This window comes from Exophiala xenobiotica (genome assembly GCF_000835505.1).
Source record: "Exophiala xenobiotica strain CBS 118157 unplaced genomic scaffold supercont1.3, whole genome shotgun sequence".
NCBI classification, from domain to species: Eukaryota; Fungi; Ascomycota; class Eurotiomycetes; order Chaetothyriales; family Herpotrichiellaceae; genus Exophiala; species Exophiala xenobiotica.
The window spans coordinates 3,751,744-3,767,299 of record NW_013562492.1 but is presented as its reverse complement, the minus strand read 5'-3'; the positions used below and the strand labels follow the sequence as shown (position 1 = coordinate 3,767,299).

At 52.2% G+C, this 15,556-nt stretch overlaps 8 protein-coding genes across 8 annotated transcripts; 5 read left to right on the top strand and 3 right to left on the bottom strand.

Annotated features, from left to right (window-relative positions):
* Window positions 1-103: 103 nt before the first annotated feature.
* PV05_05649 (uncharacterized protein) lies at window positions 104-1,851 on the top strand (the record flags this gene model as incomplete). Its single annotated transcript, XM_013462174.1, has 1 exon — window positions 104-1,851. One exon carries the CDS (start codon window positions 104-106, stop codon window positions 1,814-1,816), a length of 1,713 nt encoding a protein of 570 aa, XP_013317628.1. The 3' UTR covers window positions 1,817-1,851.
* Window positions 1,852-2,215: 364 nt separating this feature from the next.
* PV05_05648 (uncharacterized protein) lies at window positions 2,216-3,105 on the top strand (the record flags this gene model as incomplete). Its single annotated transcript, XM_013462173.1, has 2 exons — window positions 2,216-2,390; window positions 2,445-3,105. 2 exons carry the CDS (start codon window positions 2,216-2,218, stop codon window positions 2,951-2,953), a joined length of 684 nt encoding a protein of 227 aa, XP_013317627.1. The 3' UTR covers window positions 2,954-3,105.
* A 499-nt stretch (window positions 3,106-3,604) lies between these two features.
* On the top strand, window positions 3,605-4,193 carry PV05_05647 (uncharacterized protein; the record flags this gene model as incomplete). Its single annotated transcript, XM_013462172.1, has 2 exons — window positions 3,605-3,968; window positions 4,120-4,193. The coding sequence occupies 2 exons, from the start codon at window positions 3,605-3,607 to the stop codon at window positions 4,191-4,193; spliced, it is 438 nt and encodes a 145-aa protein (XP_013317626.1).
* A 762-nt stretch (window positions 4,194-4,955) lies between these two features.
* Window positions 4,956-7,099, bottom strand: PV05_05646 (uncharacterized protein; the record flags this gene model as incomplete). Its single annotated transcript, XM_013462171.1, has 8 exons — window positions 4,956-5,071; window positions 5,138-5,432; window positions 5,501-5,638; window positions 5,690-5,739; window positions 5,806-6,390; window positions 6,447-6,555; window positions 6,615-6,737; window positions 6,875-7,099. The coding sequence occupies 8 exons, from the start codon at window positions 7,097-7,099 to the stop codon at window positions 4,956-4,958; spliced, it is 1,641 nt and encodes a 546-aa protein (XP_013317625.1).
* A 606-nt stretch (window positions 7,100-7,705) lies between these two features.
* Window positions 7,706-9,151, top strand: PV05_05645 (uncharacterized protein). The gene has a single exon (XM_013462170.1). It carries the CDS (start codon window positions 7,790-7,792, stop codon window positions 8,894-8,896), a length of 1,107 nt encoding a protein of 368 aa, XP_013317624.1. The 5' UTR covers window positions 7,706-7,789; the 3' UTR covers window positions 8,897-9,151.
* PV05_05644 (uncharacterized protein) lies at window positions 8,948-9,913 on the bottom strand (the record flags this gene model as incomplete). The annotated part of the gene is made up of 2 exons (XM_013462169.1): window positions 8,948-9,642; window positions 9,700-9,913. The coding sequence occupies 2 exons, from the start codon at window positions 9,911-9,913 to the stop codon at window positions 8,948-8,950; spliced, it is 909 nt and encodes a 302-aa protein (XP_013317623.1).
* Window positions 9,914-10,617: 704 nt separating this feature from the next.
* PV05_05643 (uncharacterized protein) lies at window positions 10,618-12,217 on the bottom strand (the record flags this gene model as incomplete). The annotated part of the gene is made up of 2 exons (XM_013462168.1): window positions 10,618-11,067; window positions 11,144-12,217. 2 exons carry the CDS (start codon window positions 12,215-12,217, stop codon window positions 10,618-10,620), a joined length of 1,524 nt encoding a protein of 507 aa, XP_013317622.1.
* Window positions 12,218-13,164: 947 nt separating this feature from the next.
* Window positions 13,165-15,371, top strand: PV05_05642 (uncharacterized protein). The gene is made up of 2 exons (XM_013462167.1): window positions 13,165-14,094; window positions 14,161-15,371. The coding sequence occupies exons 1-2, from the start codon at window positions 13,743-13,745 to the stop codon at window positions 15,294-15,296; spliced, it is 1,488 nt and encodes a 495-aa protein (XP_013317621.1). The 5' UTR covers window positions 13,165-13,742; the 3' UTR covers window positions 15,297-15,371.
* Window positions 15,372-15,556: the final 185 nt, after the last annotated feature.

Here is a 15,556-nt window from a genome sequence, read left to right as displayed (position 1 = left end):
GTAAACGCAACCCTCACACGGGAATGTTCATTAGACCCTGGTCTCTACTGACTACAGACCGCTCAGGTTTACGATAGCATGGAAGCGTCCAATACGCCGTAGGATGAGCAGTGATCAGCAGGAAAGCCACCATGGTTCTCGGAATGCTGCCACGAGCTCGACTCAGACTGGACCTGACCGAGATCGATCTCAAGACTCGCAGGAGGGACTTGAGAACGAAGTCTCGGCTTCACAGGGTCTGGCTCGTACAAGTCTGTCCCAATTCTTCCAGCATGGCCTCCCTTCGTCGAAATGGGATGTCTTTGCTACAATTGACCGGATGAGAATAGTCTACATCGGAACTCAAGTGTCCAACCTCAGCCATCTCATCAATCTCGACCAGACATCAAAACATTTTCTGGTCTACCCGCATCCTGAAGTACATCCAACGCCACCATTGCAGGTTCATCTGCGCAACCCGTTCGACCCTCAGGACAATCTTCGTGACATTTATACGCCGTTCAGCAAGGAGCTGCGTGATGATCTTGTCCAATCATTCTTTGCAAAAGTTCATCCTGCTTTTCCAGTCACCGAAGAATCATTCTTCCGTTCTCGGTACAACGACGCCGAGACCACGACACCACTACTGTTGCTCTATGCAATCTTGCTCGTCGGGGCGCATGTCTCACAGCATCCCAAGGTCAAGAAATCGAGAGCCATGTTCAAATCGATGCTCTTCAAACGGGGGAAATGGCTGTTTGACTTACGGCATGAGAATGACCGCCAGCACCTTGTTGCCGCAGCATTACTATTCACATGGCATCTGGAAAATGCAGATACCGTCAGCATGAATGGTTATTACTGGTCAGGCGCGGCATGTCGCATAGCCTACGGCATTGGCATGCATCGTAATATCCTCTCCGACCCCAATACGCCGGACCGGATGCCTTGGAGAGACAGGAGGCTATACCGCCGTACATGGTGGACGCTGTTCCAGGTCGAAGTCATGTCAGCGCTCGAGCACGGTCGGCCTTCTATGATCCGCCAGGAAGACTTTGACCAAGCACCGCTTGAGTTGCGGGATTTCGAAGAAGCTCAAGGCATCGCAAACTCCGGTTCGAACTTCCTATACTGTGCAAGGAACATAGAGTTGTGCTACATCGTACTCGACATCTTAAGATTGACCTCGCCTGGGCTGGCACGACGGGAATCCCTACTAGACTTGGAATCGTTTCAATCGAGACTCGCAAACTGGGCTATCGGTATGCCCATGAGCACCGACTTCTGGTCCCTACAATTGCAGCTACATTATCATTGTATTGTACTACATTTGTTTCGTCTGCACAGTGGAACGGCAGATTTCGCTTTCAGTTCGGCCAATTCCAGGGAACTATCCAGTGGTGCCACCCGGGCGATCATCGCAATCTTCGAGACGATGTTGGCTACGAACGTGATCAACCAGTGCTGCTCCACCAGCATCATGGCCCTGACGGCGTCGGCAATACACTTGTCAAAGGAGATTCAGCGGTCAATCACGAGCGGAGCGATTTTAGTGGCTCTGAATCACGTCCAAGACCTCGAGCGCATATTTCCTATTGCGACAGCACTGTCTGAGTACTGGCCGAACGCAGATGGGGTGCTGAAATTGTTCTCGAACCTCACTGACAAGTTCAAATCGCTGGTTGTGAATCAGCAGCAGCCTCCCGCACAGCAGGAAGACTTCGACATCAACACTCTGAATGATATCAACTGGGAAGACATCTTCGCCTATCCATATCCACAGCAGTCATTTGGGCCTGATGATTGGACGAATGATTGGCCTGGCATTGAAGAATGAGAGTCGTATTCAATGAGGCAGATACTACATGGTGAAGCCACGTTGTGAGGAGTGTGACGGAGACAAGGACATTGGATTCTCTCACTCTTTGCCCGTTCCATCACAAGTCCGATTTGTCAAGTGAACGAAGGAGGCTACTTGCGTTTATCGCATACTGGTCGACAGCATGTCACTGTTCATGGGAAGTCGATACCGCTTCACTCCAAGACGACCGCCTTTCCGACGGCAAACAAGCATGTGCATGCATGGCCGTCAGTGAAGGTAAACGAGCGCCACCTTCTTGCCTACTTAAAATCGATCTTCATCATTCCTTCCTCCACACCCACCAGCATTGCCAGTGTATCTTGGTCCGTCCGCTCCAGGCTCTTTACGCACTCATCCTTCAACCTATCCGTCACGATGCTCATTCTCATACTTCTAAATATCATCTTCTTGTGTCTGCAGTTCAATCTCCCAGCGGTCTATGCCAAATGCTGCCTTGCTGATGTGGGCGGTGATTGTGGTGACAACAGTGCAGGTACGCCCTGCTGCGGCTACAACAAGTGCAATGGCTTCTGCTGTGCCTGTCCAGGAGGTAAGCCGATATCTATCTTACCCGGAAGACTATTTCACTGAACCCTCGTCGCAGTCACCATCATCCGCGAGCCTGTCGAACTCGATTCTACGTCGTTCACTTCCGTCATCACAGCACCGTCAGGTACGATCTGGACATGTCGAGCGAGCCATATCACGACTTGGATACTGCCGCCACCGAGTTCGACTTCTAAGCGTGATGCTGTAGACCCTCGTGCTCTCAGTGCCACGACCACAATGGCTGCCGTCAACGGTGCGCCCATGCCGACCTTGGAGACGGTCACCACAAAAGTCCCGGACTATCGCAAGATGTCTCCCCACTTCGATGGGAACTTCAATGACATGTTCCACAATCTGAGTGGAGGACTGAAAGTCGACGGTGCCAGCGTCGTTTCAAAAGAGGAGTATCTAGGCTATTTCGATCTCTCGAATGCGCAGGCTGGAAGTCAACGCGGGCAGAACGTGCTTCGCAAGTTCCAAATGCATGATCGCAATGGTGATGGATATCTGACTCCCGACGAGATGAGCCTGCTTTGCGATGAGGATGGCTGTGACGAAGGGTGAACCCTGTGGTTCGCATACTGGTCGTCGTCTGGTCAACCGATCAGTCAAGGGGAGAATCATTTGAGATTTAAAGCACCCGAATCAGGATACTGTGATTGAGACTGCGATAACTACAAAGGCCGAGTGAGCCAGGCTCGTGGACTAGAAAATGGCAATCGCTGGACACTCCAGGAAGGCTGCCACTGGGATGTGCTTGCCGCTCAGCTTGATGAACGCAGAATAGACAATGACGATGGCCTTCTTTACCTAAGTACCCTAATCACTGCGCATGTCGCTTTCATACTAGTATTTGCAGCGCTGTAGAACTTACTAGGTATGTCTAAGTACCAGACAAACTACGCACTGATGATGGGGTCGGTCGCAAATCACTTTACCTTAGGTAAGTAAGGAGCGCCTCCCGTCACCCCAGAAGTGTCCTGCTTAGCGGCCAAAGATGAGTCGCCGTTGCCTAAGAGTTATTCTGCTCTGTCTCCCATATTAAAGCCATCGTACGCCATCGTTGCAACTTACTTTGCTTTTCATCATACCCATTGTAGGTATTTTCCCGAGACCACACAGAATCCGTCTTACTATTGCGTGCGCTGTCGATGCGTTTATGGGCCTCAAGATATATCTGTAGTCGTTACTTCGTCTAAGACCTCGACATCCACGATGTGTTCGAATCCCGAAGATTCAAGCCCGACTGGCCTCAACAGCGTTCCACCTCCACCAATGCTATCATACCAGGACGGCAACGGCACTCTCCGCGAGATATTCGTGCCAGCCAGCCGCTACGAAGAAGTCCTCCGTCTTCACGAAAAGCAAGACTGGAAGGCACTCTCTCAGTTTTCTCCTTGGAGCGACTGCCCACCTCCTCCCCAGCGACACCCTGATTCCATGACATATACGCCCAAAGGTAGTGAAGGCGACGGTAAAAGGCGGACTATCTATCTACCTCAGGGCACTGCTGAGCGAGCTACTCTGCTATTTGTGCATGAAGATTGGGCAGCTCTAGAGAATGAGTTTGAGATTTACAGTAAGTGGAGCGGCCTAGGGGCGGTGGTTCTTTTATTTGTGAATACCCTATCCGAGAACCCCTCGCAGCTCTAGAGAACTAAGGGCCGATCATTAAAGTGTGCTTCTTCACTGCCGCTACATAGGCGGACAGGCTGATGTGCGACCGGAAGTCGAGAATGAGCACGCGCGCGGTGTGGAGAGAATGAGGAAGGCCAGGGAGGATCAAGCAGCTTCTCAGCGTTGAGAGAGATGTTGGGCGCAGGCTTGCAAACATGACACTGAGCAACGGTGACGCTGTTCTTCGCGAAAAGGAAAGGCTCGTCGATCGGTCAGCCCACAGCTGAATACCTAAGGGGTACATTCGTTGACGGATGGGTGTTAAATGCGCGCCCCAATTTATAGCAAACATGACGACTCCGGTGATGCAAGACATGGCTTCAATCCATGGAATATCGGGTGAATAGGGTATATTGACCGTATAAGGTACTGGTAATGTATTTGGTGTATATTGAGGACATACTTGCAGACGAGTGTCCCGAACGACTCAGCAGCCCGGATATGTAGGCCAGGTGCCCTCAAGTACGCAGGCTGGGGATATGGTCTTTGCGCCGCTAGTCTCAGCCATTCATTCATGGTGCGACGGCATGCTTCCGGTTAATCCACGTCAATTGGCGAATGCTATGTCCATGGAGTTATGAATGGTGAGGTGTTTGACTTGCGCGACGTGGACGTCCGAAATTGTTCATTGGTGTGAGGCTAGGTCGACAGCGGTCGAAGAGAGTTGCTGTCAAGGACCGTACGCCCCTAAAAATGTCACAATGAGGATCCTGGAACAGAAATGAACGATGGCCACTTTGGCACAAACGAGTAACTGTGGTAGGAGATCCTGTTCCTGCTCCGGCAACGATGCCGTACATTATTTGGCCAGAGAGCGAAGCGCCTCAATTCTGGTGGAAGCTTTGCTCTTGTCAGGTACTACTCATCGAAACCGACGATTTTCTCCGTGCTATGCATTGCATATTTGGTCCATGCTCTCTGCCATGGAAATGAGCTCTTCATCACTATGCTGTGGGCGAACAATCTGCACTGTGAGAGGCTGGTTCTTCCAGAGCTCCGGGTCGTCTGCCGCCCACCAGTTGTCAGCCTCCAAGGAAACCAAACCCCGAGATGTACTCGAGAAGTACTTACATATTTCCCAATTCATCTGGTCAAACACATTGTCCTTTGGGACGTATTGCATGTCTTTGGCGTCCTTTTTGACGTCAACATGCATGTTCTTGAAGGGCATGACCACACTGGGATAGTCGAGCAGATTCCACAGGCTGAAATATCCCCACCACACAGGGTGGCCGTGTGGGAAACTGGCGGACGGTGCGCAAGGACAGATGAGAGCGTCGATTGGCCGGCCTGTGCCTGTCTGGCCGCTTGTTTTGTGCCATGCGTCTGCGAATTCATATCTCCATTCGGCCAGTTTCGTGTTGAGCTGGCATCATCGAATACGTAAGTAAAGTCCTCGTAGAGTAACTCCGACAATGGGTTGCTCGAACATACCTTGAACAGCTCCGGGACGGTCACTTCCTTGATGTTGAAGGTCTCCAGATACCACTTGAAAGTCGGGTAGATCGGCTCTCCCGAAGACTCGACTAATGCATTTGTCTCTTTGGCGCCGGTCTGGAACCAGAGCCGCCACTGTGAAGGTTGTCAGAAGCGTGTAGGAATGCAAGCAATACGAAAAAATACCGTTGCCTGAGCCACTTCCCAGCAGTCGAACGGTGGGTTGAACTCGATCACTTTTGGAAATCCCTAGATTAGCCCTCGAAGAGCCGATGATAGATGAGGAGCACGACTTGACGCACCTTCATGTCCCGCGTGCCTCAGTTTTGCGGCGGTCTCCTGCAACGCTCGAGCAACAGGTGGCTGAGGCGTGACACAGCCGTCCGTTGTCATCAGACCGAAGCACAACTTTCCTTGTTTCGGGCCGAGCTGCTTCTTCCAGGGCATACGAACAGCAGTAGGCTCGAAAGGCAGACCGTAGTGTGTAAGCAAAATCTCCGTGACGAGTTTCAGGTCCGACATGCTGTGACAATTCGGTCCACAAGAGACTTTGATGGAGATTTGGCCCGGCGCAGCCGTGCCCATGCCTCGCTTTGCGGTTCGCTCTGCCGTGGGCCGGATGGCATAAAGGCCGTTGAATGTGGCGGGCGCTCGAATGCTGCCGCCAATGTCGGTCGAGGGACAAAAGGGCGCCCCACGCATAGCTATAAGTGCGCCATCGCCGCCGGAGGAGCCGCCTGCGGAGAAGTCGGTGTTGAATGGGTTCTTTGTCCGGCCCCAGAGGTTGCTCCACGTTTCGAGGAACATGCCGGTCTGTGGCATCGCGGTGCGGACAAAGAAAACGGCTGTCATATTGGTCAAAGGTTGGTCAGGCTGAGGGTTGAGGGCTGGGGTTGTGGGAGAAGGCTGAGTTAAGGGGTGATTGATACTAGTACGTACATACCGCCAGCATTTCTGAGGATCTGGACCACAGATGCGTCGGCCATGGATTTATTGTCGTGCCAAGAGACATAGCCCATCGTTAGGCTTTTGCCTTTCATGTGGAAGATGTCCTGTTTGAGAGGTTAGTGTCTGAGAGCGCGTTGACTATGCCCGTGTGCCCTTTTGATACTTTGATGCCAACAGGAAGACCGTGAAGAGGTCCGACTGGGATTCCCGTCTTTGTGAGGATTTCATCCAGCGCTTTTGCGCGAGCGAGAGCCTCGTCGGCGAAGAAGGCTGTGAGACAGTTTACCTGGAAGGATCAGAATGGCCAAATTAGTTTGCGCGACGCTTCAGGACGGTGGGCCCCTCTCCCCTCGGGTCCTGACTGGGGCGGCAGCGTACACATTGATGCGCAATAGCTGCCCTGGCACAGAATGCTTCCGTTACCTCGACGGATGACAGCTTGCCTTCTTTGAGCTGTGGCAACAGTTGGCTCGCGGTTTGCTCGGTGATCTCAAGCTGTTTGGGCGTGAGTAAGCCACATGTCCGAGGAATCGAGCGGACGTCGGTCATGGACGGGTCAATGGGGCTCGAAAGACGCCACTTCGAGGGGATGGAATTGAGAAGTGCCGCTTGGGCATCTGACGAGATAGTTTGCCAGGTCGCGGCCATGGTGGCGCGCGAGGAGTGTCGGCAAGAATGACAAGTGCAAAGACGCCCCGGGTGGGAGTTAGCTGGGGTTGAGATCTTGTGCGTCGCACAGGTCGATTGATGCGCTATGTCACAGCCCTTGCGATATTTGTAACATATGCTCCTGATCACAAGGGTGAGGGGCGCACAAGGGATCCTTTTTTTTGCTTCCCATGACTGGGGGCGGAAGGACTGATATCGAGCGAATCTCCTATCAAGTCGTCTCGGTACTCGTTGATATCCGCTTCGGAACTGAGCGCGATCCTGATCGAGTTTCGGTCATGATGGGCCTTTTTCCCATGTTGATCATGTCCCCAACGACGGGAAAAGTACGGCGGTGCATTTGATATTTCGCAGAAGTGGGCTTGGGATATCTGAGAAGAGGGTGGATCCTTTTTCCAACATCCCTGGCGGTGCTTCGCGCGTACTACCACAGCCTCAGCCTTGCAGCCTCGTAGCCTCGTAGCCTCGTAGCCTCGTAGCCTCGTAGCCTTGTGTAAGTCGATATTTACTGCGCTTCCGGAATTTAACCGTGGAAATTTATTGTGCCCATCGAGTACTCGTAGTAATTCCAATATCGTTCTTTGGGACATGATGCCTGTGCTCAGAGGTTCCAGTTGCCCATAAGTCTTTTTTTTTCACTTTCTCTACCGAATAGTACAACCAGCCACAATGGCACCACAGATACCGGGATCGCTGGCTGCCATCCTGCAAACCTCGATCGTCCTCTCCGAACGTTTTGCATCTTCGCTTGCGCCGAATGCTCCTGTCCAACTGCCTTCTACGAATCAAGACTCACCCTCTCCTCTAATTCTGCTGAATGCTGCGGCCGCATCATTAAGATCTCAAGTGACCAAGTTGTCCTTATTGGCCATTACAGCCCCATTTACTCCCTCCGCGATCACGACATGCCTCAACCCTCTCAACGAATCCATCCTAACCTCTCTTGTCACCGCGGCTCTGTTGACAACGCCAGAGTTGTTCACCACCTCTTTCTCTACCGAATGCCGCTCGCTTACGGCTGCTGCCTTACGTGACTTACAAGTACTGCTACGACTAGTCGAAACGCGGAGTCGAGACAAAAGGCCAAGAGCAGAGGTATCTGAGACACAAAAGAAGGCATTCACCGAGGCCACTGGACGTGTGTGGGACGATTGTGACAAGCTCGCGCCGTTGGCGAAAGAAGGCGTGCCAGGCTACGTTGTCAGAAAGTCAAAGCAATGGCTCGACTTGATGAAGGACGCTGTCAAAGAATTCGAAGAGTGGGATCCCGAGGAGAACGTGGATGAAGACGACCCGTTTGGCGAGAGACTCAGCGATGATGATGGTAATGATGAGTCAGACGAGGCGGATGACAGCGACCGAGCCGCCATTTCTGCCGGTGTGAAGGAGCAAGCGCTCAAAGTCCTCAACCGCATTCCACAGAGCATCCACGTCGTCATCAAGCAGAGGCTAGAGAAGATTGATGTGACTAAACCAGCATCGTCGACAGATATGACTCAATTGGACATGATACTCAGACAGAACCGTCACATCTCCGAACTGATTGACGAATCTGCCGAAGGCATGTACCTGGGTGATCTTGAGCTCTGCTTGAAAAAGGCAGGCGAAGCTCGTGCTCTAACAATAGAGGTCGTCGAGTCGGTCATTCAGCCATTCTCGAAGGTCGACTCAGCTGACGTGGCGGAGTCTAAAGAGGACAAATATGTTAAGAGAGCGCTTGAATGGATTCAGCAAGTGGACACAGGCCGACATCCAAAGGCAACTACACCTGGCTGAAGTATCTTCAATTTTCAGTGCTTGTGCGCATTATGTACAGAGATTGAGTCGTCACGCCGAGCTCACCCGGTCTGTGACCCATGTTACTTTCTCAATGCGAAGAGCCCTCTGAACCCAGATTATTGTCCACCATGTCCACACAGCAGCCCATACTGAAGGCACACTCCATCCGATGCCGTAAGCAACATCGTCACTGACGACCCATATCACTGCTATCAAGGCTGCGCCGATGATTGTAGCAGAAATGGACCACGACCAGAGCAGTTGCATGAGCAAGGCTCTGAAACGTGGTGAGGCATTGTACCTGGCCATGGCTGCCTTTCTGTATTTCTTTCCACCCTTCCCGTCGACTGCACACACATCTTCCATGAAGACGAATGTGAGTGGAGGACAAACTGAATTCCTGACATGGGAGCTGAGCCTGAAATGAATCAGTCTCCAACGACGCTGCGCTGCTATGCCGTTCACTATGAACATCAAGCCCAGAATGACCATTCCAACCGGCATAGGCATAGCCAATGCTTTAACAGACGGATGGTGAGGGATGCTGAACACGATTTGGATGATTGTCATGACGGTAAAGGGCGTCAGCAGCACGTTTTGGGTCGCGTCGAATCCCCGGAAATATTGACTGCCGTATAGCGGTCTGAAATCATCGCCGTATCGGATGATGCGCCACGACCGCATGGCGAACTCATAACCGCTCACAAATCCGAACAAGCTGGTGATGATGGCAAAAATTATCCCTACCGCAAATCATCAGACGTGCCGCGGCTCATCGACAATTATCTCCCTGTACTTACCGGACCTCATGTTCGTGCCATACGTCAGACCATAATAAAGAGCGATGGGAATGAAGCAGCACTCCGCAAGACCAAGGATGGTGAAAATCGTTATTGAAAGTTTGTGGTCTCGGAGGTCGAATGGCAGAGGCGGCGGACCGTCCAAGCGTGATCTTCTGTCGCCATGGACCAATGCGCTGAATCTTTCGGACTTGGACTCGGGGAGGCCAGCCATCATTGACAGCCTCGACTTCTCACGAGAGCTGGTCGTCGTTGAAGCGCCCGGAGGTGGTGTAACATGTTCAACCTCTCTTGGGCTACCTGCTGTTCTCGATGACTTCTTCTGAGGGGCGGACTTCCTTTCCGGCTGCCCAACTTGGATATTGCCTGCCATAGTCACTTGGCTTCCACTTGGTGTATCTTCAACCCTGAAGAAGGAAACAGAAGTTTCGTTCAGGAGAATTTATCATGATGTCTACGATGGTTGGCAATTGAGTTCCAGAATGGTCTTGGAATTCTTGGACGACGCCAAATGCCGATCATTGACATTTCTCTTCGCTTCTGATGTTGCATCTTGCGCCATCTTTTTCTGGGCTGTGCTTTGACCCACCAAATCCTGGCAAGAGACATTCTCGACGTCATGACAGCCTCGTCAGCCTCGGCCAATCAACAGATCTCGATGACAATCACGTTAGCGCCAAGCACAACCGATATGGGCATATGGTGAGGCTCACGAGGCTGCGATTTTCGACCTGGCAAGGCTGGTGATACCTGTCAACCCGTTTCACAGAGGTCAGAAATAAAGCCTTGTTATTGGGTTGTCCCTTCAACTATTGTCACAACGCATTCTACATATTTGTGGTTTAGCGGACATCATCCGCCGCCATGAAAGAGCAAAGCAGACGTAAATCCGACTCCCATATACTAATCTTCTGGTCTTCACGACCCGACACCCTCATGAACAAAAGTTGGCCGCACAATCAACTTCTCGTCCCACGGAGCGCAAACACCGCGATCTTTTTGCAACATCATCGCGTCCGTCATGCTAGGATCAATCTCGATGTCGTAAAGCTGGTACAGCCGAGTGAGGGTCAAGTGAAGCCCGATGTCGGCTAGATGTTTCCCGATGCAATTCCGGGGCCCATAGCTGAAAGGCCTGGACATGTTCCTCATCTCAGGGGTGGCGTTCAACCATCTCTCCGGGATATACTCGGTTGGGTTGGGGAAGACCTTCGGATCACGGGCGGTCACGTACGCGGGGGTCGCCACTTGCACGCCCTTGGGAATGAAGTGGTCACCGATGACTTTGCCTGGCGATACACGAGGGAAGCCGGCGCTGAGGGGTCCCCAGATCCGAAGAGTTTCCTCAATGCATGAATTTAAATACTCCTAGAAAAGACCAGGTTAGCTTATCAAGAGTCCAAAACGACGGTCGCTCCCGCCATTATCAGAGTCGGTCCCTTACCAGCTTAGAGGTCTCCTCGTACGTTGGTTCGTGTTTGGGGTCGGGGAATGCCGTGCGAATCTCGTCGAGGAGCTTCTTCCTCACGTCAGGTCTCCTGCCGATTTCCCAGATGGTGTACATGGTTGTCACTGCCGTGGTGTCACTTCCTGCGACTAGGAACAGGATGGTGTTCTCGACCAATTCCGGAAACGTCAGCTTGCTGCCGGTCTCGGGGTCGACTGCATCGACCAGATTCCTCAGGAAAGTCCCTTTGGCATAGTCATCCCCGTTCCTCTCGATCTTGTCGTGGAAGTCCCTGACCGACTTCTCGGCAAACTTGATCAGCCTGTCAAGGCCCTTGTAGCCGTCCTGTATCGCCTTGATGGGGACATAGCGTAGCTGAGGAAAGAAGGCCTGGGTGGGCACCACGACCATAAAAGCATCCAGGTCGTCGTGGTTCAGGGTGCCTTTGCCGGAGACGCAGTCGAAAGATACCCCAAAACTCAAATACGTTGTTATGTCAAGGTAATGGTCCAACAACTTTTGAAAGATGTCGACGGATTCTTTCTTTGCGGCTGCCGGAGCAAAGACGACATCCAGGAGGGTTTTCACTTTTTGATGGATCATAGGCTCGTCCTGGAGGAGTCCTTTCAGGGAACAGGCGTGAGAGATCAAGCGTCTCAAGCGGGCGTGCGCCGCTTTGTTCCTTTCGGTGAGAATACTTATTGCCCCAGTAGCAGTAAACATGTCGTAAAAGACCTTCTCTTTTGGGCAGGGGTTGGAGGATTGCCCGTAAATGTCCTGCCATGATTTCATGTCTGAGAAGTACAGCTCGTTCGTCCCCACACGTACTGGACTGCCGTACTTCTGGAGCATTTCGTGCTGCCATCGAATTCGGTTCATCTTGAACATCGACAGCATGGGTAATATGGACGTGAACTTGGCCAGGAATGGGCCCGGGAATTTCGCCAATGGGTGGAAGTAGATGTTGTATACGATCTTAGCGACCAGATACAACAACGGTAGCGTCCACAAGGCTGTAGACCACGGGATGTTGTTCTGCAGTTGAGTCATGGCCGTTGATGAGGCAGCCATGATGAGAAGGCTCGAAAAAGATTGAATGAAAAGGACCGTCCGTGTTTCCGCCTCTGGTGTGCTTTGGTCCTGTTCTTGTTCTCAATGGGAACTGACTTTGTCAAGTGTTGATGCCAGCTGGGAGCTGAACGATTTCCTGGTAATAATAGTATGGCAGGTTCACTCTCGGAACGGGGGAACAAATCCGGAGCAAAGCATGGCAGTAGTTTGGGGGATGCCCGGGAGAATCTGGGGAAAGCTAGGGCTACAAAGGAGTTGAGTCGATGGTTCCCCCGGATGGGACTGCGGACCTTCGGAGCAGATTGAATCCCATTATTCGGCCCGAAAGATGGCTTGGACGAACCTGGCAAGTGTCTCATGGTTATGATGGTACCAAAGTGATTGTCATTCGCTTGGCGAGCCTGAGCTGTGGCGATGTGCACGTTCTGCGAGGAGTCACGGCGATTCTGAAGTTAGGCAGCATACCAATCGAGACTCATCAACGTGAGGCCAATGTTTCACCGCACGATTTTATGCGCGAGAGAATTCCCGTTGAGAACGGTATGACCAGGGCTGACGTGGCCGCAAGGTCGTGATATCGAGCTTCTATCAGTGTAACGACTAGGGTCCTATCGGCAGAAACAGTGGCATCATCGACCAGGCGAGCAAAATACAATACAAGAGAGAAATCGAGCATCTCACGTGACTGCGAAAGTAAATATAATACCAAACAAAGGGCGTTGCTGGCTGATGAAAACAAAGGCGGTCAGCCGGATCAGGTAGGTAGAATTGCCTAAAAGGGCAAACATGGCGGCAGAAACTTTGTTGGCACCTTGGCTGCTAGGAAATTGCCGGCCACGTGATCAGCCTCGCCTTGGCGCCTAGACCACGGCACGTGATGACTGTCTACACTTCCTCGACTTTCTCGCGAACTTACTGCGGTACATCAATCACAATCAATGCCATATCTTAATATCTATCTCTTCACTCATTATTCCCATCTTGCTCGCCCTAGCGGATGACATTGGACACATGTAACTCGTACTTCTCAGGCCGCCCGAGCTCCTTCGAGCATGGGAAGTGTAAGTTAGTGCAAAGCGCACCGGACGCGGAACCAGTCACGGAACGAACTCTGCCTTCGGTTCCGGGTTCCCTCCCTTCCTGTTACCCCGAACATCGTCCCGCAAATGTCGATTCGGAGCCCACATGGACTGGAGGTTTGTCCCCTGCCGCCGTACTGCTGGTCAATCGATGAACTGGATGTGATATCTCGTGGCCACTGCTTGGCAAGAGACATGGGCTGTTGAGTTTATCCGCGCCACACGAACAACTCCGTCAAAACCTTGTCTTTTTGAGACCACTGTTGCCGAGCTCGTAAGTCCGGTGAGCGTGTGACACGGACGAAGCGAGGCTTTCATGCTCCCGACCGCTAACATACTTCGGCTACCCCTGATATAAGAGATTGGGATCTCAGCTTGCAGTTTTCTGCCGAGGCAAACACGGCGACATTTTCTTGAACATATCACCAAGCTACCTATCGATCAAGATGGCACCCGTCGCCACCGACGATGCCGCTCATTCAGAGTCCGCGTATACCCCCAAGCATATTGAGGACAAGCTTTTCATTGATGGAGAGTTCGTGCCTTCAGTATCCGGCAAGAAATTCGACATCTACAACCCTACGACCGAGAAACTCGCTGCCTCAGTTTACGAAGCTGGTGGCGAAGATGTCGACCTTGCCGTCAAGGCTGCGAAAGAAGCGTTTCCGGCATGGTCAGCGCTGTCCGCCGCTGAGCGGACTGGCTACCTGAACAAACTTGCGGATGCTATCGAGCGAAATGCCGACGAGCTTGCCTATCTTGAGGCTATTACCATGGGCAAGCCATATGTCGATGATTGTGAGTTTCCTGCTGCAAATCTTGCCAAAGTCTGAGGCTCGCCGCTAACAACTTCTCTTCGACCAGTCTCGATCAAATTCTCCGTGCAAAATCTGCGATACTTCGCAGGAAAAGCGATCGATGTAGCTGGAGATTCGAGCCTCAACTCTACTGGCTTCGTAACACTCTCGTTGCGACAGCCATTTGGCGTCTGTGGAGCCATTACGCCCTGGAATGTACCACTACTCATGCTGGTCAACAAGCTCGGCCCGGCTCTTGCGACGGGCAATACACTTGTGGTCAAATCCTCCGAGAAATCCCCTCTTTCGTCCCTCGCCGTTGGTCGGTTGGCTCAAGAGATTGGCCTACCCCGAGGTGTACTCAATATCCTTTCTGGCTTTGGCCGACCCTGTGGCGAAGCCATCGCCAAGCACATGGACATCCGGAAGATCAGCTTCACGGGCAGCGTTATCGCAGGACGTGCTATCAAAAAAGCTGCCGCCGAGTCCAATCTCAAAAACGTGACGCTTGAGCTTGGCGGCAAGTCTCCGCTGATAATCTTTGACGACGCAGATATCGCTAGAGCCGTCCCTGCGGCCGCATTCAGTATCCTAGTGAACAGCGGACAGTCCTGCGTCGCCACCTCGCGTGTCTATGTCCACGAGGCTATCGCCACGCAATTCCTTGATGCTATGAAGACTGCTATGGTGGAGCTCTTACCAGCCGCCAATCCGCTCTTACCAAATACCGGTCGTGGGCCGCAAGTCGACAAGGCCCAATTCGAGCGGGTTATGTCCTTCCTTGACTATGCCAGGGAGAATAACATCAGTATGCCGGTAGGCGGTGGCCGCCAAGGAACAACCGGGTATTTCGTCGAGCCTACTATTATCGCAAATCCGCCTGAAGATTCTAGGGTTATGAAAGAGGAGATCTTCGGACCTGTCTTGTGCGTCAATACCTTTACCGATGAGGCGGAGGTGCTGAAGCGTGCGAATGACACCGAGTTCGGTCTATATGCTAGTGTCTTTACAAAAGATATCAGCCGCGCCTTGAGGGTAGTGAAGGCCCTCGAGGCGGGAAGCGTGGGCGTCAACTGCTCGTCACCGAGTATGGCTGTTGATATGCCATTTGGTGGATGGAAGCAGAGTGGGGATGGACGAGAGCTGTCCAGGCATTGTACTGACTACTGGACCGAGTTGAAGAGCGTGTTTATCGCGTTGTAGAGGCGGCCGCATGGGACGTCAGAGGAAATGAGATGCAAACAACTACAAATAGCATGGAAATGGTACTGCGCTGGCCCCCTGTTTCAATGTCTGTGAGTCTTCGGAGATTCGAGTACCTATGCATTGCTTGACTGCCAGACTACAATGTGCTTGTGCTGCCTACGGAGGGAAATGGTAGAGCGACTAGTGTGCTGTTTGCAATAAAGGATTGAAGTGCTCCGAGGTGAGGGACCGCACAATCCTCCGCCCGGTCGAGCTGG

What these genes read in the sequence shown, in the direction of transcription:
- PV05_05642 (XM_013462167.1), top strand. Translation starts at nt 13,743, where the DNA reads ATGGCACCCGTCGCCACCGACGATGCCGCTCATTCAGAGTCCGCGTAT. An exon ending in CAAGCCATATGTCGATGATT is followed by an intron (nt 14,095 to 14,160) that starts GTGAGTTTCCTG and finishes CTCTTCGACCAG; the next exon opens with TCTCGATCAAATTCTCCGTG.
- PV05_05645 (XM_013462170.1), top strand. Translation starts at nt 7,790, where the DNA reads ATGGCACCACAGATACCGGGATCGCTGGCTGCCATCCTGCAAACCTCG.